We start from the raw sequence: 18,705 nt of genomic DNA, 5'->3' as shown, positions 1-18,705 counted from the left end.
TTTGCTGAATTGCTGGAGCCAATAAAAACGAGCGTAGGAATCATGTACTCGCACTTCTGGACCTCGAATCAGGCTATAAAGTGAGAGGATCGTAAATCCGGCTAAATCACGACCTTTGTTTTTATTTTTTTTTTGCCCTTTCTGCTGGAACTCTGCTTTTGGAAAATAATTAACTATTGCTCGCTCTTGTGCTTTCAGTTGTTCGCTTCGATCAAGACGTCTGTGCCATCGGTCATACAGTGCTCGGAGGGTTCGGGGGCGCGCCAAGAGCACTCCGCTGCACTCAACCTGCCCCCGACACTCAGCAATGCTGCCCCCACCGTCCTCGAGAGAGAGCTACTCTCACCTCAGAGGCCACCACCCCAGAATAGTGCCCCTGGCCATGAAGAAGCTGACTTGATCCTGCAGTTGGGCACTGTAGTCACTTCTTCCCTTAGCAGACAGGACAACCCTCCTAAGGAACCACTGATCACTTTCAAAATGAACCAACAGTAAGCTAAACACCTATGTGAACATTTTTTCAATTTTTTCTTTCTTGATGGAGATGGTCTCAGCCATCACTTCAGCTTCTGTAGTTGACTGAAAATTTCTACGTTGTTCAGCAAAAGATAGCATTAATGAGTGGAGATTGACTTGACTTTCTTGTTTATTTTTTCTGTTGCTAATAGTAAAATTACACCCTCTCTTATCATTTAACAGATTTAAATGAGACCTTTCCCCGATTTTCATAGTAGTTCTAACTTCCTGAGACACAAACTGATCGCAAACTTTTTCTCAGGCCCTGTAGGACCGATGCTCAAAACCACATGGAGCAAAAGTACAAAGCCAACAGCCACCCCTGTTATCATGTGAGTTATCTTGACTGTTTGATCTTAGAGCGTGTGGCTAATAACGGGCCAGTTTGTCCTACAGGACCACAACTATGGAGCACCACCTCCTCCAACCCCTCCCCTCTCTCCAACACTCACCATGCCACCCCAGATACGTCAAAACCCCCTGATTCCCCCTCCTTTGACTGCCCATGATCTCTCGGGAATCAGGGCTTTGGCAACAGTTGCAGATCAAGTAAGTTTCTTCGTGCTAATTTTCTTGGTTGATTCTCATTTGATAAAATTCAATTGCAGGTGAGGTCAAGGGGTAATTCCTTGTCGAGCATTCTGATGAAGCAAGACGACGACTCTCGCGATTCTTTGATAAGCTCTGGAGAGGAAGACAATGATCAAGGCTTGGAAGGCGAAGAAACCGAGACAGCAGCAGAAGGAGAAGGGGACGAGGACAGCGTAACAAGGTGCATCTGGTAAGTTTTGGCATTCTCAACTGTTAAAAAGTTGTATTCACGAATCTCAAATTTTTCAGCGATTTTGAGCATGATGATGGCTACATGATTTGCTGCGACAAGTGCTTGTAAATTAACATCAATGAACTCAAAGGAAAACACTAAATTAATTAATTGTTTTTCAGAGTTTGGCAACATGTAGATTGCATGGGAATTGACAGAGACAATATTCCTGAGGAGTATCTCTGCGAGAAGTGCCAACCAAGAAGAGTTGACCGGACAAGAGCTCGAAATCTTCAGCTGCGAAAGCAAATGCATAATGACACGAGTTCTTCAGACGATGACAATGCTCAAGCCCGCAAAGCAGCAGCTGCTAACCAAGTGAAAAAGTATAAAATCTTAATCATAATTTTGTTCTATAGTTAAAACTTTTGATTTTTTTCAGAATAAATAACAATACTGGCAGCAAAAAGAGGCCGGTTAAAAAAGAAATGAAAAAGGTTGTGAAACGCCAAAAGCGAGACTCTGCTGCTGTCGCTGCCAGGGAGCAGAGGGCAAACGAAAGGCGAAACAACAAGAAAAAGGAGTCGCAGAACTCTAACCCTGTGAAGACTGATTCAAAGAAAATTACTGGTCGAAGAAGAATGAGTGTATGCTAATATAACTGTTTTAGGAGCCTTTTGATCCTCATATATATATATATATTTTGCCCTTCACAGAGTAAAGGCAAACCAGAATCTGTGGACGAGGATACCCAGGACAGCTGGACGTCGACAGTTCCATTAGCAAGCCAACCGCAGCAAGTGCGGCAGTGGATAGAGCAGTACGAGGAGGCAGTTACAAATCACTATTCTCCTGAATTGAGAGCCCGCATCCAGGCCATCAAGGTTAACGGCATTCATTCTGACTACAGAGTCGGATCTGTCGTGGTTCAAAAATGCCGCACAACCCTGGGTGACGCTGGGGTTAAAGTGCTGCTCGCTTCATCTAACCTGCAGCCCAATCAGGCGATCATGGAAGTGAGAGGCAAATTCATGCTCTCCTCGCAGCACACATTCAAGAAGGCGCAGCTCGCTTCGCCATACCTGCTCTTCTATCCCCTCCCAAAGGAGAACACTGAGGTATGCGTGGATGCAAGAACCTATGGCAATGATGCACGGTTTGTGCGAAGATCTTGCCAGCCAAACGCAGAAGTGCGGCACTGCATCGAAAAGGGCGCACTGCATTTGTACCTGGTGGCTGCAAGCTTAATTGAAAAAAACCAAGAGATAACTATCAAGCATGATGATCCTGTGCGAATACCTTGCAAACACTGTCCACCCATGACGCCTAATCCAGACAACAAGAAAAACGGCCACATCGAAAATCATATTGAGTAAGTTGAAAATTATTTTTGATTAAAGTACTATGATAGTTTATGCGAATTATATTTTCTGATTGCTACGTTTTACTTACTATTGATAAACTGCTACATGATTGTTGGTTATATTTTTACAGAAAAGGAGAGAGGAGAAGGCGAGCGAGCCGCCGAAACACTGAGGAAAGCGTACCTGAAGTTTCGCCAGCACCGCCCGTGCTGCAGGTGAACACACCGACACCAACAACACTGACCCCTGCGGCAACCCCTACCCCGCCAGCAATAATTCCTGCAGTTCCATCTGTTCCTCCGACCTTGGTTGTTCAGCATCCGCAAACAACGCCCAAAAAAGCCCCGAAATCTCCTGTCAAGCAAGCTCCCACTCCGGATAAGAGCCAAGGGGAGGACAGCAATGACGAGGATGCCCTGAGCAACTCTCCAGACAAGAAGATGACGCGCGAAGAGCGCAAGATCGAGGCCATCATGAAGGCGTTTGAGAGGATGGAAAAGCTGGAGCAGAGGAAGCAAGCTCAGCAGCAGCATCGCCGTTCTGAACGGGACTCCAAAGATTCCGATTCTTCAGGCAGGTGCAGGGATGAAGCAGAGAACGATTTGGACGCGCCTCTGCCCAAAAAGAAAGGGTAAGTTATCAATCACGCGTGTTGTCTGTCAATATAACTGCTCTATCAGAAGACGGACGAGGGGAAGGAGTAGCAGTGGCGCATCTAGTCAAGTGCTCTCTGTAGACGAGAACTCAAGTGGGAGCCACTTGGTTCTTTCTCCAGGGAGTGCATCAGCCAGTGCTTCGCCGAGAGTTGTCTCTTCACCACCTCCTTTGGGCTTCAAATTCCCCAAAACTAAAAAGGTATTGTAAAGTTGAAATATTTAGAGGATGGCCATCTGTACTTTGAGTGAAATCGGATTTGTTTTGATGCTAATTGCTTAAATACATTTTTACTGGCGTTTCAAGCTAGATTGATTGTAAAAACCTCCTGAAATGTGAATTTTTTATTTTGGATCATTTCCGTTTCATTACAATAAAAATCGAGTGTTTTCTCTTCTGGTACTTTGATGTTTTCTTTTGTTAGTCGTTGGCTAGAAAGGGATGTCGCCCATCTCAGAAGAGAATGATGAAAAAATGAGCATCGGAACTCGTTACTTACAGGTTCTAATGAACGAATGGCTGAACAAACCCGAGCAGCCGCCTCTGAGTCCACTGAAACTGGAGGATGGCGACGGGTGCATTGGTGGAGCAGCAGCTGCCAAGAAGCGGTGGCTGCGTCAGGCCATCAGCGAAGAAAGTGAGCCGCCGCCAAGCAGCAGCCCCCGTTCGGCCTCGCCAGACTACCTGACGCCGCTAAAGAAGCGGCGTCTGGCCCGCGAGTCGGTCGAGCAGCACTCTTGCACTCCCCCTGCGACAGCCGCCTCCCCCGAGCAGGAGGCGGAGGTGCCCAAGCCGACGCCCAGCCTGCCCCTGCGCTGCGTCGAGGAGGCTGTGCTGGTGCTCTCGGGCCAAATGGGCATCAAGCTTGAGGTCAAGGATTCCTTGCCGCCCGTTTTGACTCCCCCACCCGCGATCCCGGCGCCCTCAGCCCAACCGGCGTTAGCACCAGAGCTCCCAGTCGCCCTGGAGCTTCCGTTGCCGCCACCGCCTCCAGTCCCTCTTGCCCCTCCCCTCATACCCTTGTCCTTACTTGCAAACCCTGTGCCGCCACCACCCCCTCCCTTGCCGCCGGTTGCCATTCCCGTGGACGTGAAAGAGATCAAGGAGGAAAATCTGCCCGCTGCACCCACCCCGCCACCCCCGGCACCGGCGGTCGCTGCCCCCTCGCCTGCCGCTGTCAAGCGAAAGGTTTGAGCTCGTAGACGATCGCTTTGCTGTATCTCATGTTCACTGTCACTTTTGACAGCTTTCGATATCTGAGTACAGACAACGGAACAAGCAAAAGGTGGAGAAAACGGAACCTCAAGGAGTGGACAACTCTCCTGTCAGTGTAGATGAAGAGGGGAAGTCAGTAGACGGCCTTGATTCTAAAGGAGGTTTGTGCATCACTTTCAAATCGTCCTGGTACCGGTAAAATTGCGTAACGTTCAACAAACACCCAAATTTTCATTGTCGAATTGATTGTTTCCTTTTCTTGCAACAAGGAAATTCGCGTTTGGTTGTTAAAAGTTGCGCAATTTTACCGGGACCAGGACGAAATCATTTTACTTGAGATGTCGTCAAAACCCCAATATTTTTCAGAATTACGCTGGTCTACCGCCTGATATTTTTCTGTCAGAATTTTCTGCTACAGTGAACAAGCACTATCATGCCTTGATCGGTTAAGAGTAATTATTATTTGTATCTTCAAAATTGGAAGAAACTCGTCAGTTTATTAGGGAACAATATCTTACTGACTTATTTGTTCGTGCCGCGGCAAAAAGTCCGATCTCGAACTTGCCACTTCGTAGCTAAAGTCCGACGGACTTTTCCGCCAACGGAAAAATTGTCCAATCGCACTATTGTGGCAACACTCGATCCTGACCACAGACACGTGATTAGCGTGACGTCAGCTTCAATTTGAGACCCATGATAAAAAATAGATGGGACAATTTTACCGTTGGAGGAAAAGTCCGTCGGACTTATGCCACAAAGTGGCAAGTTTGAGATCGCACTAATTTCCACTGCACGAATGATATGATCTTTTCAAATTATTCAAATACTCGAACTTTTCGTTTAATTAAATACAATTTATTTGAAGTTTCATCAGCTGAACCTTTAATGTTTAGTTGCTCAAAATTTCTGCAAACTAAACATCACATCTTGCCCACAGAAATTCCTCGTTGGAACTCAGAACCGACCAGTTCCGAGAAGCAGCGAGAGAATCTGACTGAGAGACTAAGGCGCGAGTTTGGCCTGTTCATTGACGAGCAAGAGAAATTCGAAAAGGAAAAAGGTGCGGTTGTAATGCAAAATTAAAGCTTTGTTCTTGAATGTATGGCTTTGCAGTGGAAGAGGTGTTGGAGCAAGGCCCAGCGCTACCGCCGTTACCACCTTTGGAACCACCGCAGCTCAAAGTGCATGATTCCCTTAACATTCCCCTGCCGTCTGCGCCGCCCCCAATTTTAGATCTACTTGTGGTGGAGCCGCATCCACCTCCCAGTCTTGAGTTCCCCGAGTCCCGCGAAGAAGCAGATGAATTTGTACTACGCAACGGTCCTTCTCCGCTGTTGATTAAAAGTCAAACACCAGCGAAAATGAAGGCGTCGACCAAGAAAACGACTTAATAGTGGTCAGAAACTCATGATGTGATTGTACCGATTGTGGTGCATTGCGAACCCTGTGTGGGGATCCTGTGTGTATAGCATGCTATAAAATATAATATATGTAAAGAAAACTTTCTATCTATTCCGCGCAACGGATGAATTTATTGTAAATATTTAACAGATGATTTATTTGTTTCGAGTGCCTATCTTGAGGATTCAGTTCCTCGTAAGGTACGAAAGTAACAAGTTAATAAAAAATTAAACGAGGACCTTGTTCTCGATTCTTAATTCCTTTGTTTTATTAAATTTCTACGACATCAACATCTTGTCAGCCTACAACGACTGCTTGCCAGGAATCCACGCTTTGTTCTGAAAGTAAACTGTTAGATAGAGAAGGACTCCAGTTCATCCAAGGAAATATTACCAGTTTAGCAGCCCTGCTTTCCAGTATGCTGTATGCAAAGTGGTTCAGCTGAAATTAAATCAACTTTATTAGTAAAGCTGTTCAGCTGTTTGAATTTCTTCTCACAATAAATCCCTTTGGTAGAGCAACACCCTGGAATCTGTAAAGATTTTTTATATCCGAATCCAACTTGTGTACAGACGCGACTGTAGCTCTTCCAATGAAGCCAGTGTCACCTAACATAGGTCCTCTGCTGATATCAATGTGGGAGCCGATCCGATACAAAGTAATTTTGTTGTCTGGAAATAATAGGTAATATTATAATGCGAGTGGCATATTAAGAAAAGTTAGTCACCATCAGCCAGCTGGGTTGCAATCTGAGGAATTTGCTCCAACTTGTGGGGGTTTTGAAATAATACATCCTCAGCAACTTCAGCGTCCACGGCAAGTCTCTCAAACTTAAATTCTTCCCTAGCTAGATTTACAAATTGGGCAGAAAGCACCTTTAGCTCATCCTAAAAAAACAATCGTAAACGTGAATTTCAATTGAATAACTTTTTATCTTACTGGCGTAGGATTCCACTCATCCAGGTCCAGTTGCACATCATAGACGAAACTGCCTGATTTAACTAAACAAAAACTTCAATTTAAACGTGTTTTTAAAACCATACTGAAACTCTGACCATTGGGAGATGGAAAACTGTGCAAATCCACCCTGACTTTATCCTTAAATGCAATCTGGACAACTGCTCCAAGCATCATGGAACAACTTCTCCAGAAGGCTTTATTCGCGTGAAAGGGGTCTGAATCTTTCATGGTAAGCAAGTTGAGTTCACAGTCTGCATCAAGAGGCCGATGCATGTCCCACAATTTGCCGTTTACCCGGGCCAAAGCAGATGTTCCAGCAAGGGTTTCAGACATATCTGTATTATTTTAGTAAAGAAAATATTTAAATTTAACATTCCATGAATTAAGTAAGACCTTACGTCTTGCACACTCATAAGGCGTGGAAATATTTTTGTTCATCAACAAGGTGACTTCTTCAGGGACACCTCGATACTGAACTTCAATTTTCTCGATACGACCCACAGCCTCTCTTTGCCGTTTTTGCTCAGCAGTGAAAATTCCATTCCGTTTTCTCTCCAATATCTGCTTTTCAGTAAGGGGCTTCGGTTCTGCAAATTTCAATTATTGTTACAATAATTTTTGAAGAGTCATGAACATGATTTATAATGCATTAATATTATTTCCAGTTATTTATTCTGATTTCACTCTTTTTTTAAGGGATTTCATTCTTTAATTTAAAGTTTTCAAATCCACTCGACTAGAAAATTTGATTAAAAATAGCATTTTACAGCATGTGGTATGGAAATTGAATTTTTAAGAGCTGGTGAGCTGTTTTAGTAACCCAGCAGAAACTGTAACTTTACATAATAATTATTATGTATTTTTCGCTTATTCAAAATAATTGTGAATGTAAAATGAACGAACTTATTGCAGAGTGAACCCTCTGTAATAACCCTGTAACAATGGAGTTTTTCATTTTTTGTTGTTTTCAATCATAGCAATTCACTAAATTTTCAGTACGACATATGTATGTATTATGTATTAGATACCTTCTTCAACTCGCGTTATCCTTGAGGCTAAAGAGGCGCCAGGCAGGTTTGAAAGCTTCCGAAGTTGCACAATATTTCTTAAGCTATTCATTTTAAATATTTTGATTAAATAGATTCAGTTGCAGCTTTGGAGAAGAGGCCGCAAAATAATTTAGGAGAGCCGGCCTGCACCTGTAAACAAAGCCAACATGTGATTCTCGATCCTCGATCTCGATTCTAGTTTCCATTCTCGCCGTGATTGCCTTGCGCATGCGTGGTGTCCATGCACTTCATAATTAGTGGCGCAAAAAATATGATCCAATATAAGGGGATGAATATACGTTTCAAATAATTTGTGTCAGCATAAATTAAAAAAAAAATTATGACAATAAATAAAGCAAGGTTTAGTAGAGTTAAGTTTCTTTTGTACATTTCTTACTTTTAGCATTACGCATAAGCAATGAGCACAGAATTTAAAAAGGAATCAAAATTGATGGGAGAGCAATATCATTCTGATTAAGAGAAAATGATATTTATTAATTAATTTATCTGCTGAGATTATACAGTATGAATCTTCGTGGTCTATTGCATTACAACTCGTGACTGAACAACTTGTTATCAGTTAACAAAAAAATTATCATTAGAAATTTATTTTGCTACGACATTATATATCTCTCTTTCATACGCACACACACTTTCTCCCTTTGTATCCCATCATCTAATATTTTTACTGCCCATATTTATTTGGAACAGCGAAATTCATCCACTGTTCTCTATGTTGTTACATACCTTTCTTAAATTTATAATAAGGACTGTGGATAATTCGATTCCTCAACACACCAGAACTGATACCAAGAAGGCAGTTAAAAAGTGCTCTAAATGGTTTAATACACATTACGGGCGATACAAAATTTCAGCTCGCTGACACATGGCCACTTTTTAAGTACAAAAGGTTTACAAAATGCAGTCTTTTGCTTAACTATCCACAGACCTTCAAGCCGTAATCGATAAAGGCATGGCACGCCTTACCAAACATCTAAGAAGAATACAGTGAGATGAGTTTTCTATCAATAGGTTTCCTTTCCAAACTAAAAATACACAAGTTTAATCCTTCTTGCCTTATAAAATTTGATAAGTTGCACCAGAGGAAACAAAGTGACCATTATACATCACATTAGATAGAATACTGCTGTATTTTCATGAAACAAAAATATAACTTGATGTCTGAAAATTGATTAAATCTTAAATTAACATGGGATCTTACAGCAAAAATTAAATTCAATATGCATGTGTGAAATCCAGTGTTTTGAAAACTGGGCCAGTCTCATTGAAAGATGAGTAGGTTTTGGCCAAAATGAAAACTGAGACCCCCCCCCCCCCCTTAATTGTAGTACTTATTTAAGATTAGAATACTCCACAAATGTGTGCAGCCAAGTTGAAAACATAATTTATTCAATACTTAGAGAGAACTCTCGTCAAAATAACAGCTATTTGAATAAGTTGCAGAGTGACTGCAGATCTATAGCTTTCCCTGCGAGATAAACAACACGTAAGAAGTGTAATCAAGACTCTTTGGTGCATTACAACACATCATCATGTACACAACATCTAAGATTCTCGAAAATTTAACTGATTTAATCGTTAGATAGTAATTGATCAAATTAGGCACGTTGAAATCATTGTTACACAGCTAGCTAGGTTGCCAGCCTTAGTATCACACATGAAGCAAGCATGATTGAAAATGTTGCTTAAAGTGAAGAATGCATAATTAAAAGTTTGGGTTGTATGGTGCCTGGCGGGAGTATGAAGCGTCCTTCTCTTCAGAGTATGGTGGTGGCATTGGTTGGGCTGAAAACAAAAAACAAACTCCCTAAAGTTAAGAAGTGGCAATTATAAGAGGATTAAATTTTATATAACACAAAATAAGCATAGTAACATATTTAAACTAGTATGCTGGAAAATCGACTATATCATAGAGCTATTAAAATATTTATTTTGATACTTGTCAGAGGTCTCAGCCGCGAGATTTAACGCGGTGACTGGTGGGAAAGGATAAGCAGATTTTTTTTGCCCGGCGGTGGTTGGCGCGGCTGACAATATTTAAAACGAGAAAATTTAGTGTTTAACACTAATTTTTTTCTCCTGCAATTTTTAAATTTTGACCCCTTTTCACCGACAGCTGGTGTAGCATACAATTAGCCAGATTCACGGCGGCTGCCCTTGTGACCCAAAATATGCCGGGTGGCGCGGCGCAGAGCGGCTGGCTGAGACCTCTAGTACTTGTTGAGGTTTGCGAACCAAATTCTCAAAATTTGTATCTCTATAACTTCGTCCTCGTTGATTTTGTAGATATCGGAGTTTTCTAAGTAAAAATATCGCGGAAAACTGCGAAACCTACAGACCGTCGCAGCGTCGGTCTCAGTGGGCCAATCCCAACGAAATCTCGGTGAGCGCTTTCCGACATATCCTTTTCATTCGTGACGGGTAAAATTGAACTTTTAATGTCAATTTTATTACTAATTAAATCCAGTGCGCCATACACGAGATAAAATAGTACAAAACAAAAATATGTCAAAATAATAAAAATTCAATATAATATTATGTTATTCTAATAACAATTCAAAAGAAACCCTTGAAATCAACAAGCTCAAAGTCATGCTTTAATTTTACAATCGAGAACGCAAAAGTTTTAATAAGAGGAAAAACAGCGTAATTGAACACGGTGTCGTCAAATTTCATCTATTTACGCTTCTGGAAATCAAATTATTTCTAGCAGAAAAGGGGTTGCGTTTCATCTATTTGACACGTGAAAGCTCAATGTATGGTCACAATTGACTCATATAACATAAAGTCATGTCTCAAAATAGCATGCTGATATTTTTTTAAGTCTCAGGCAAATTTAGTTTCTATAGTAATTTATGTGCTGAAAGGCAACATTTTTCAGTGAAGGTTATTTTTTGGTTTAGAGAATAAAATAAGTAAAACCTCCAATCGAGTAAAAAAATACCAAAATTGGATAAAAATTGAAAATAAAACTAATACCAATAATAATTTCTGCAAACATTTAAACATTCAAAAGGCAACTCACCGTGAGGAGGAACTGCTGGAGGATATTGGTTTCCATGCGGAGGAACGGCGGGCGCGTAACCACCCTGAGGGTTCAACAATGGCACGCTTTGCTGAGGCAACATTGGGTACTGCTGCGGATAGCCTTGTGGAGGATATATTGGGTATGGTTGCTGCTGTTGGAAGACGCCCGACTGTGGAGCGTGCAGGGGGACGGGGGGCGCTGCCGCCTGCGGCCCACCTACGACGGCTGGAGCATTGCAAAGCACGTGAGTATTTAACTGTTCAAAAGTGCGTCGAAAAATAACTCACTGTTGTACACAGCTCCCTGATTTCGCCTCTTGTACCAGCAGCAACAAGGACAGCACAGGCAGCACACGCAGCACATGATCATCCCCGCCACAATCAGTGCAATCAGCAAGCACAGCATGAATCCGATTCTTGGGCACAAGAGTTGACATCAATATAAAAATGCAAATCTATAAAATTTTTGAAACAATAAAGGGAAAATTTTATTGATGAATTTAGACTTGCTATTAATTTTAATAAAGAACCTAAAATATTTATTGTGACTATACATTGTTGAGGCGTTAATGACCGGTATGAGATAATATATGTATATATTTGAGCATTTCTAGAATCTATGTTAGAGATCCCAAAAGGTGGTTAGTGTTTAGATGATAAAAAATGCTCGAATAGCTCAACGGGCTGGGAGGCATACTGACGCCGACTTGCCACCTTTCTAGTAGCTTAAGGGGACACATTTCTGCGGCGTTTCAATTAAAGGTCTCGGTGCGGAAAGACGAAATGATGGCCCCAATGGGTCCAAGCTCCTCTGTGGCCACTTGGGACAAATTATTGCGGCCCAGTGAGCTCACAGCATGTTCTTAGTAGAGATTAAAAAATTAACTAACAAAATAATAAATTTGAGAAAAATTCATTATATCCAAGTTTTTAACGCCTTCAGTGAACCAATTCATGCATATATCTGGTGACAAAATACTCCGACAAATGATGGTATATTATTATTATGAATCAAATTTATCCTTCATAAACTAATTCTAAAAGTTTTTATTTCTTAAAACGGAAAATTAAATGAATAATTACGATTCATTTTAAATTCTCTATCAAGGAAATCATATTTTAATTACGTTTTCGCTGCGGTTGATGACTTCAGAGAGTGGTCAAATATTTCCTTGTACTAAAGTTCAAATTTGCTGACTTTTAAAAGTTCGTAAGCATCGTGTTTGAAGCCAAGCACCACTTTGGCTGGCCGTCACTTGGCAACAAACCATAGATGCGCCCAAATAATAAGGACAACTCACGCCGCAAGGATTAACCCCAAGCCCCCTGAATGACCTGCCGTTACCCCCGCACCACATATTTTTACCTAAACGCTTGACAATAATTGTCCTGCGAGGATGCTCACGCATGTTGGAAGGCAAACCAGCAAGGGACAAGTTACTAGTGGATTCGCACGCCTTCCAAATAAAATAAAAACTGACAGTGTGTAGTAGGCATCCAGCCGGTAATCGGCCCAGTATTGATGCATTTTTCGATCGGCTGTATTTTTGCCGCCGACCACGCATTCTTTGAATTCTCACAAAAAGATTGAAATTAGGAATGGCAAAAGTTACCCAGTTTGTTCCACGTATTCCTGCGCGTCGCAGCAATAATAGGATGGATAGTTTTCTGATGGTCTGATGCAGCAGTATCTTTCATCGTCATCTATCAGAGGTGGACAGGTCAGCGTGTTTGGGTCAAGAAACTTGATGATTTTGCGTGAGGTCCCTGTATCAGCCTCGCAATTCATCTTGCCGGACACTGAAATGTTTAAAAATATTTAGGTGATTACATTATTGCAGGGAGAAGGGATCGAGTTCATATAATGTATGTATATAATAGTGGTATCTGAATACAATTTTCTAAATTTCTAAGAAATTGCAATAATGATAAATTATGTGCGTTGATTAATTAAACATAACTTGAAAAGAAAATATAATTTTTCAAAAGTGTATGTATAGTTTTCAACATTGATCTCTAAACGTTACACGTATGGTTGCTTCAAAGAAAAATGATAATTCTGGCCATACATATACATAATTTCCTCCCAACATTTACCGCAGTTTTGTCGCCGAAGTACAGTAAAAATAACATTATGGCGCAAGACAATATTTGCTATCGTTTTCCTCGTTAAACTCACCTCCGATCTGGATAGCCTGAAGGACCACCAGGACCAGCGTCAGGTAAAGGAAACGTTGCATCCTAACTGCCGAGTCTCTTTTCCAGGGTGTAGAAGTAGTTAGTACAGTTAGTAGAAAAGCCGAGGGGTGAATCACTGCCTCGAGTTTCAAGGTCTCCGCCCTGTATTATTTACTCCGCTTCCCCTGCTGTTGCTGTTTGCTGTCTTATGTTTTTCTCCCTCTATTAGTCTTCGATTAGTTTGCGCAGACGCGAACTGAACGCGCCCGATATTTGAAAAGAGAGGGAGGGACGGGAAATTCAGATAAATCTGCCTCCCTCTTCAAACATCAATATCACAATAATAAATTTAATTGTAAATTCACTTACATTTCCCTATCAGACAAGCGTGTCGGGTTTGGTGCAAAAAATGCAGTGGTAGTTGTATTGTATAAAACGGAAATATATATAATTATTATAATGTTCGTCAGCGGACACGTCTCCCACTCTTGCCCGTATTGTAAAGTTGTGGGGAAAGAAACTCTCAAGTGCCCGTGGGCTCTCGCTCCGCTGGTTTTATAGGGACCAGTGGGGGTCGGTCCTACTGCAAATATTGGCGCTGATAAGTGTTGGGTGACCAATGGTTCACTATAATATGTATATGCTTGTACAGAGTACTCACAATCAGAGACTGTGTGTTTTTGTCTATTGAACAATAATTTAGCACAAAAGTAAACATATTTTGGTACATAGAGACTTTGCTCAGTGTGTGCGAAGCAATGCTTCTCCCATGTAAATCGTTCCACAATTTCAGATGCAATCCGTATTTAAGGCATAAGAGATTCACATTAACTGCTCCTAGAAAAAATTTATTTGATTGAAAATTTCTCGCATTGTTTTACTTTTCTATTTCTGTTATATTTGAAAGAGTGCAATATCTTTAATTGTTGAGTTATATGTTAGCTCACCGTCATTGACTGAACTCATTTTTTTTCTTTTAAAGAAGACAGCAAAAGGACAGGACGTGCAGAAAACTAAGCAAGCGTAGATAAAACTATCGAAGTCAACATCAATCGGCAACAAAATAAAATAAAATCAACTGTAATAAATTATATATTATATATGATTGGTAAATGGAATTAAGATTTTTATGAATCTTGAAAACCCTGATGCATGAGTATAATTTTTCCAAGCGCTCTAATGGAGTCCACCCGCGTGGGAAATGGAATACCTAGAACATTCTTTGCCTTTACTTGAAGTTTCCTTTGTACATCACAGCATTAATACGGCAACAAAATAACTCATTCCTTTTTTGTTTTCATTATCAAAGGGCGGAAAAATCAGAATACCATCGATGTCATGACGTAAGATCATGTATTTCTTATACTTGTGTAGCAGTACAACAACGCGGTCCTGTTTTTTGTTGGAAGCCAACAATTGTGGGCGGTTTGAATTATTGTAATTTTGCATTATTGTTTAACAGCAGAAAGATGATTTTAAAATAAGAATTCAGTTTTCGTCCGTCAGCCACAGGGTGCTGACGTGATTCGTTTAATTGTGCACAATTGTGCAGAACCCGATTCATCCGTCAGCCACACGGTGCTGACGTGATTCATTTAATTGTGCAGAACCCGATTCAAAGGGTTCTTGTACTTGATTTAAGTATCCGATCGGATTTGCAACTGTAACCAATCCACCAACAAATTCGTCAATCTGAATTCATCGGTCTTCATCATTTTCAAACCCTCTTCATTCCTCCAAACTTGCATTGAGTAATTTTAGAGAAACAACGCGTGTTTAACAGTGGGAGTAAGCAATTAAACGACACTGAAAAGCAAATTTTAAAATCAAACAATTGATTAATTAATCAATTAAATTAAAGATAAATATAATGTGACATACGGCATGAATTCAAAGAGAATATAATGGATTTAAAATATATCTCTAAAATTTAACTTTATTGATAAGTTTTATTTTGAAGAAATTTGACCATGTTGGATTATACATTCGAGTTTGAAGCAGAAACAATTAATTGGTATATTAGTATCTTCAAATTGAAGCGAAAATTCCTCTTCTCATTCATTGTATGAATAGCTGCATTTTCCCCAGTTTCCAGAGACCAATATACTGTCGGGGAAAATAATTTTCAAATGTTCGCCCGTGCTCACCGCTCTCCTCAACTTTCTGATCTTAACTGACTTCATCTTACTGTGCGTGTGCATAGCAGTCTACGCGTGCTCTAAAATCATGTTGAAGCTGAATAAGCAAAAAATAATAAATCATAATAACTAGTTAAACCTTAAAATAAAAATAAGAATACTAATTTAAATTATTTGAAAAGCTGAAAAGCGTAGGCTTTCCTTTATAAGAGTATTCTCCATTGCATTAATAAAAATATTAAATAGTAACTGATTCAAAAATAAATATTTAGCCTCACTTGTATGCACGCGCAAAAATAAAATTCGACTAGTGCTACGCGAAAACTATTGCCAGGGTTAAGCAATCAAATTCACTGCATAGCAGAGCAGCAACTAAATCATCTGATCTGACTACACTCGGAAACATCCTTTTTAAATTATCTCGAAGTCTCATTTATGTTGCATCAAATGCTTTTAAGAAGCATTTTGTTTGTTGAGACATGAAGCACTTTGGAAAATATTTTAATAACTGGTCCTCTCTAACCATTTGTTTCGATCCCAGCAGTAAATTGATAAAATCCAAATACTTATTTTCTTTTGTGACTTCTCCTCAATCCCTGTGGAAATTGTTACCTCATTTCTTTTGTTTATTTGATTTTCCATTTTAAATGTTATTAATTTTCTTCCTCTTTACCAATTATTGAACTTAATAAATATGGAATGTTATTAATCAATAAAATTGTTTATTAATATCCCAATAGGGGCAGCAAATTACTTGCTTTGAAAAACAATAATTCAAATCCAAATAAACTCTTAAACACTTTTAGCTTGTGCATTTGACTCTTGAGTAATAAAGGGAATTAACGATTGATGTCCGTGTAGGACCCTCGACAAAATAATTTTTATAATTGTTTTCGATTGAGCATATATTATTATAATGTTCTGCCACCATTTATTCATATTCATCACCGCATCATCTTTTATGAAAATGCTACTTCTCCCATTTATTTCACACTTTTTCCACTATTCCCTACCCCTCCTTTTCCCTGCTCTTTCTTTCCGCGCCTGGACCTCTTAGACGAACTTCTTCCAAAAAATCGTCCTGGACCCGGCTAACTAAGTTCGCGGTTGTAGCATCGCCTCTGCAGCAAAAACTGTGTGATTGGACGGCCACTCGACCAATCACATTTCTACGTGAGCTTCGCCACAAGGTGTCCTGGGCGCTAAAGTTAAAAAAGAAAACACAGGAGAGGAGAACATGAGTTTGCCTGGCAAAATTGCATTCGGATTGACGCGTGGCCGCTGGCCGCTCAGTGGCCTCTTGGTGGCCGCCGGCTTGCACACGAGCTCGAGCAGCAGAATGCTCGTACCAATTGTGATCGAGCAGACGGGACGAGGAGAAAGGGCTTATGACATTTACTCCCGGCTTCTCAAGGAACGAATTATTTGTGTCATGGGTCCAGTGAGTGGATTTTTTTAATTTGTTAATTTAATTTATAACATCGATGATTTGGCACTTCAATTATATTTTTATTGATTGCACTGTATTATTTTCTTAAAACTTCATTTTTACCTCCCTTTGCAGATTCATGATGAGATGTCCTCATTAGTTGTGGCACAGCTCCTCTTTCTTCAGTCGGAAAGCAGCAAGAAACCAGTGCATATGTATATCAACAGGTAAAAACCATGATATCATAAATATGCCAACTTTTACTGTCTCAACAATATTAATTTTTTAAACTATGTACGTAATTAAAATAGACCAAAGGTACGAAATTGAAGTTAATTTTTGTGTACTAATTATGTAAGTGGACTCATCACTTTTCCGCTAAACTGCGAAAATTGTTTGTTTCAATTCTAATGCAAAATGTGTTTAATTGATATATTATGCTAAACTCGAGAGATTCATGTAAATTGATTCATCTAAATTTTCCGCTGCGCTCTGAATGTGACGCGTTTATGACATTATTTATCTGTATTTATTTATGTGATAATAAATAATCAAAAACTAACTTTCTCTATCAAACTTGTGCAGCCCTGGAGGAAGTGTGACTGCAGGACTTGGAATTTACGACACAATGCAATACGTTCTTCCACCAATTGCGACTTGGTGTGTCGGGCAAGCCTGCAGCATGGCTAGTTTGCTTCTTGCTTCTGGCTCCCCTGGCATGCGACACTCTCTTCCCAATGCCAGAATTATGATTCATCAACCATCTGGTGGTGCTCAGGTAATTTGTGTCGTGTGAGCTCAACTCGAGGCATATTACAGTTAGCATTTTATTATTGCTATTTTTTTAAGATTTCAATTAGGAAAATTACATCTTAAGATATTTTTCTTCCAAGATTTTACTTACAGGAAATTGAAATATAATTCGAATATTTAATGCAAATGAGAGAAACTTTGCAATTTTAGCGAATCCCGTATTTGATTTTAATATTTTAATTTCATTTTTTGGTTGTAATTCTTGGGGAAATATCTCATTCCAGTTTTATATTTAATATTCCTATTTTAATATTTTGAAAATTATGTTGATGGCTTTGACTTTTATAAAAATTGCCTTGCGGGTAAAATTGGAATTTTAAAATTATTTATTTGTGAAAATTTGGAGGTAATAATAATAGTAGCTTATGGTGTGATGATTTAAAAAAAAATTGACAACATTTCCTTAGTTGGAGGTGGAAATTTCCTATTTGCTCTGATGGTCAGAGAATTGAGACTAAAATAAATTTCCCAAATGTGGAATAATACAGTTGATTCTGTTGTTCTGCTCTTTGTACAATTTAATTTAATTTTTAATTCCTGCCCGTCCAAGCATAAACAGGCAACTTCCACCCCAAACTAAGAATATTTCTCAATTTTGTTTTTTTAAATCGACATTATGAATTGGTTTTGAAATTTATAAAACAGAAACCAACACTTCATGGATTTTTTTACATCTATTTACTAATATTTTTACATTAATCAAAATATTTTTTTTATATTTTACTATTTGGAATGCGTGTCAGACTCTCAACAATATACCTTTATTACAGGGGCAAGCCACTGATATTCAAATTCAAGCTGAAGAGATCATCAAAATTAAGAAGCAGATCAATGGTCTCTATGTGAAGCACACTGGACTCTCTTTACAAACGATTGGTGAGTAAATGCTTTTCATCAAACAATGTGTTAATAAGTTTGTTCGCAATTGAATGATTTTCAATATTTTAACCATCCACAGAGGCGAGCATGGAAAGAGACAAATTCATGTCTCCTGTAGAAGCAAAAGAATTTGGAATCCTTGATACAATCTTAAACCACCCCCCAAAAATGGGCGTCGGGCTGCCAGAGGGCGGCGAGGGTAAAAACTGAAGTCGCAGAACCCAGCAATTAAGGTGATAGGTTTGTTATATACTACATATTGTTTTCAACAAATAAATATTCAAATTTTCTTTACCTC

The 18,705-nt window shown here is 39.7% G+C and overlaps 4 protein-coding genes across 4 annotated transcripts; 2 read left to right on the top strand and 2 right to left on the bottom strand.

Moving 5' to 3' along the window:
• The first annotated feature begins 347 nt into the window (after window positions 1-347).
• upSET lies at window positions 348-6,170 on the top strand. Its single transcript, XM_065492350.1, has 14 exons — window positions 348-491; window positions 779-848; window positions 913-1,065; window positions 1,125-1,297; window positions 1,357-1,404; window positions 1,462-1,665; window positions 1,722-1,926; window positions 1,996-2,651; window positions 2,774-3,274; window positions 3,324-3,498; window positions 3,799-4,485; window positions 4,544-4,673; window positions 5,450-5,572; window positions 5,626-6,170. Exons 1-14 carry the CDS (start codon window positions 481-483, stop codon window positions 5,901-5,903), a joined length of 3,414 nt encoding a protein of 1,137 aa, XP_065348422.1. The 5' UTR covers window positions 348-480; the 3' UTR covers window positions 5,904-6,170.
• Window positions 6,015-8,095, bottom strand: mRpL39 (mitochondrial ribosomal protein L39). Its single transcript, XM_065492414.1, has 8 exons — window positions 7,902-8,095; window positions 7,272-7,460; window positions 6,969-7,208; window positions 6,853-6,914; window positions 6,641-6,800; window positions 6,412-6,584; window positions 6,307-6,354; window positions 6,015-6,251 (listed from the first exon to the last, which is right to left on the bottom strand). Exons 1-8 carry the CDS (start codon window positions 7,990-7,992, stop codon window positions 6,216-6,218), a joined length of 999 nt encoding a protein of 332 aa, XP_065348486.1. The 5' UTR covers window positions 7,993-8,095; the 3' UTR covers window positions 6,015-6,215.
• A 295-nt stretch (window positions 8,096-8,390) lies between these two features.
• LOC135945043 (protein shisa-5-like) lies at window positions 8,391-13,329 on the bottom strand. Its single transcript, XM_065492428.1, has 5 exons — window positions 13,150-13,329; window positions 12,584-12,770; window positions 11,259-11,386; window positions 10,969-11,196; window positions 8,391-9,728 (listed from the first exon to the last, which is right to left on the bottom strand). Exons 1-5 carry the CDS (start codon window positions 13,208-13,210, stop codon window positions 9,649-9,651), a joined length of 684 nt encoding a protein of 227 aa, XP_065348500.1. The 5' UTR covers window positions 13,211-13,329; the 3' UTR covers window positions 8,391-9,648.
• Window positions 13,330-16,486: 3,157 nt separating this feature from the next.
• Window positions 16,487-18,701, top strand: ClpP (Caseinolytic protease proteolytic subunit). The gene is made up of 5 exons (XM_065475683.1): window positions 16,487-16,727; window positions 16,851-16,942; window positions 17,301-17,493; window positions 18,299-18,404; window positions 18,487-18,701. The coding sequence occupies exons 1-5, from the start codon at window positions 16,524-16,526 to the stop codon at window positions 18,615-18,617; spliced, it is 726 nt and encodes a 241-aa protein (XP_065331755.1). The 5' UTR covers window positions 16,487-16,523; the 3' UTR covers window positions 18,618-18,701.
• Window positions 18,702-18,705: the final 4 nt, after the last annotated feature.

Source organism: Cloeon dipterum, chromosome 1 (assembly GCF_949628265.1).
Source record: "Cloeon dipterum chromosome 1, ieCloDipt1.1, whole genome shotgun sequence".
Lineage (NCBI taxonomy): Eukaryota > Metazoa > Arthropoda > Insecta > Ephemeroptera > Baetidae > Cloeon > Cloeon dipterum.
This window is presented reverse-complemented; position numbering and strand designations above follow the sequence as displayed.

Coding starts and splice junctions, on each gene's coding strand:
- ClpP (XM_065475683.1), top strand. CDS start 16,524: ATGAGTTTGCCTGGCAAAATTGCATTCGGATTGACGCGTGGCCGCTGG. Junction 16,943..17,300: donor GTGCATATGTATATCAACAG/GTAAAAACCATG, acceptor AAACTTGTGCAG/CCCTGGAGGAAGTGTGACTG. Junction 17,494..18,298: donor AACCATCTGGTGGTGCTCAG/GTAATTTGTGTC, acceptor CCTTTATTACAG/GGGCAAGCCACTGATATTCA.
- upSET (XM_065492350.1), top strand. Junction 1,405..1,461: donor ATTTGCTGCGACAAGTGCTT/GTAAATTAACAT, acceptor ATTGTTTTTCAG/AGTTTGGCAACATGTAGATT. Junction 4,486..4,543: donor CTGCCGCTGTCAAGCGAAAG/GTTTGAGCTCGT, acceptor CACTTTTGACAG/CTTTCGATATCTGAGTACAG.
- mRpL39 (XM_065492414.1), bottom strand. CDS start 7,992: ATGAATAGCTTAAGAAATATTGTGCAACTTCGGAAGCTTTCAAACCTG. Junction 7,461..7,901: donor GATAACGCGAGTTGAAGAAG/GTATCTAATACA, acceptor TGAAATTTGCAG/AACCGAAGCCCCTTACTGAA. Junction 7,209..7,271: donor GCCTTATGAGTGTGCAAGAC/GTAAGGTCTTAC, acceptor AAAATAATACAG/ATATGTCTGAAACCCTTGCT.
- LOC135945043 (XM_065492428.1), bottom strand. CDS start 13,210: ATGCAACGTTTCCTTTACCTGACGCTGGTCCTGGTGGTCCTTCAGGCT. Junction 12,771..13,149: donor TCAGGCTATCCAGATCGGAG/GTGAGTTTAACG, acceptor TAAACATTTCAG/TGTCCGGCAAGATGAATTGC. Junction 9,729..10,968: donor TCCAGCAGTTCCTCCTCACG/GTGAGTTGCCTT, acceptor TTTTGTTTTCAG/CCCAACCAATGCCACCACCA.